General features: G+C 39.4%; 1 protein-coding gene across 1 annotated transcript; it reads left to right on the plus strand.

Moving 5' to 3' along the window:
- The first annotated feature begins 344 nt into the window (after nt 1–344).
- LOC101536595 (keratin-associated protein 20-2-like) lies at nt 345–503 on the plus strand. Its single transcript, XM_004588585.2, has one exon. The coding sequence runs from the start codon at nt 345–347 to the stop codon at nt 501–503; it is 159 nt and encodes a 52-aa protein (XP_004588642.2).
- The last annotated feature ends 486 nt before the right edge of the window (nt 504–989 follow it).

The following is a 989-nucleotide window of genomic DNA, read 5'->3' on the forward strand; positions in this document are numbered from 1 at the left end:
AAAGCAAGGAGAGGGCAGGTAGGCTTTGTGTGACCACACGTAGCCTAGTCATTGGTGCTCGCTGGGACTTTAAGGAACTAAATGCCACAGGATGAAGACGCACACGGTGCTAGTAGCTGATCATTCTAGTTGTATACTGTCACAACGTCAATTCCATCATAGGCATGTGGTTAAGAGATTTTTGAGAGTTTTAAAATTTTAAGTCTTATTTGGAGAAAGAATTCAGTGTAAATTGTGGTTTGCCTCACATACCACTCAGGGGTATAAAAGAAACCTGACTTCCATCAGGAGACAGAATCTGCAGAAACTGTATCCCCTAGCTGAATTCTTCCACTTGTGATACCATGTGCTACTATGGCAATTATTATGGTGCCCTGGGTTATGGTGCCCTGGGTTATGGTGGCTGGGGTTATGGCAGCCTAGGCTGTGGCTTTGGTGGCTATGGTTATAGTTGCTACCGCCCATGCTGCTATGGAAGATACTGGTCTTTGGGTTATTACTAAGAAATTCTGATCGCTGATTATTTTAGGTGATTTTCTTCTGAAGTCATTGGGTGTATTGAAAGTGTTATTCTCAGTGTCATTATCATCTAACCACAATCTACTAATCTAGTTACTGGCCATCATGTTGGAAGGTTGCTTTGACTAGTGGAACCTCCTAGCGATTAGAGGAATGATGCTTTGGTGTTTCTATCTAATGTTAACGATTCTCATGTGAGAAAAATGTTTAATTTTTAATTTCAATAAAGGTAACCACTGTCAATGTATATATTGTTTGTGTGTATTTCATTTGTCATCGTTTGTGTGTGTTGTGTGTGTGTATGAGAGAGAGAGAGAAAGATAGAGAGAGAGAGAGAGAGAGAGAGAGAGAGAAAAGAGATGATTGTTCTTTGAATCAAAGCATAATGGGCATGATGTTTCAACCAAGGGTTTTTTTTTTTTTTCTTTTTTTAACAAACATATCCATGTGCTGTTTCAATAGCTACTATC

Source organism: Ochotona princeps, chromosome 3, assembly GCF_030435755.1.
Source record: "Ochotona princeps isolate mOchPri1 chromosome 3, mOchPri1.hap1, whole genome shotgun sequence".
NCBI classification, from domain to species: domain Eukaryota; kingdom Metazoa; phylum Chordata; class Mammalia; order Lagomorpha; family Ochotonidae; genus Ochotona; species Ochotona princeps.

Excerpts from the sequence above, each read along its gene's own strand:
- LOC101536595 (XM_004588585.2), top strand. The coding sequence starts at position 345 with ATGTGCTACTATGGCAATTATTATGGTGCCCTGGGTTATGGTGCCCTG.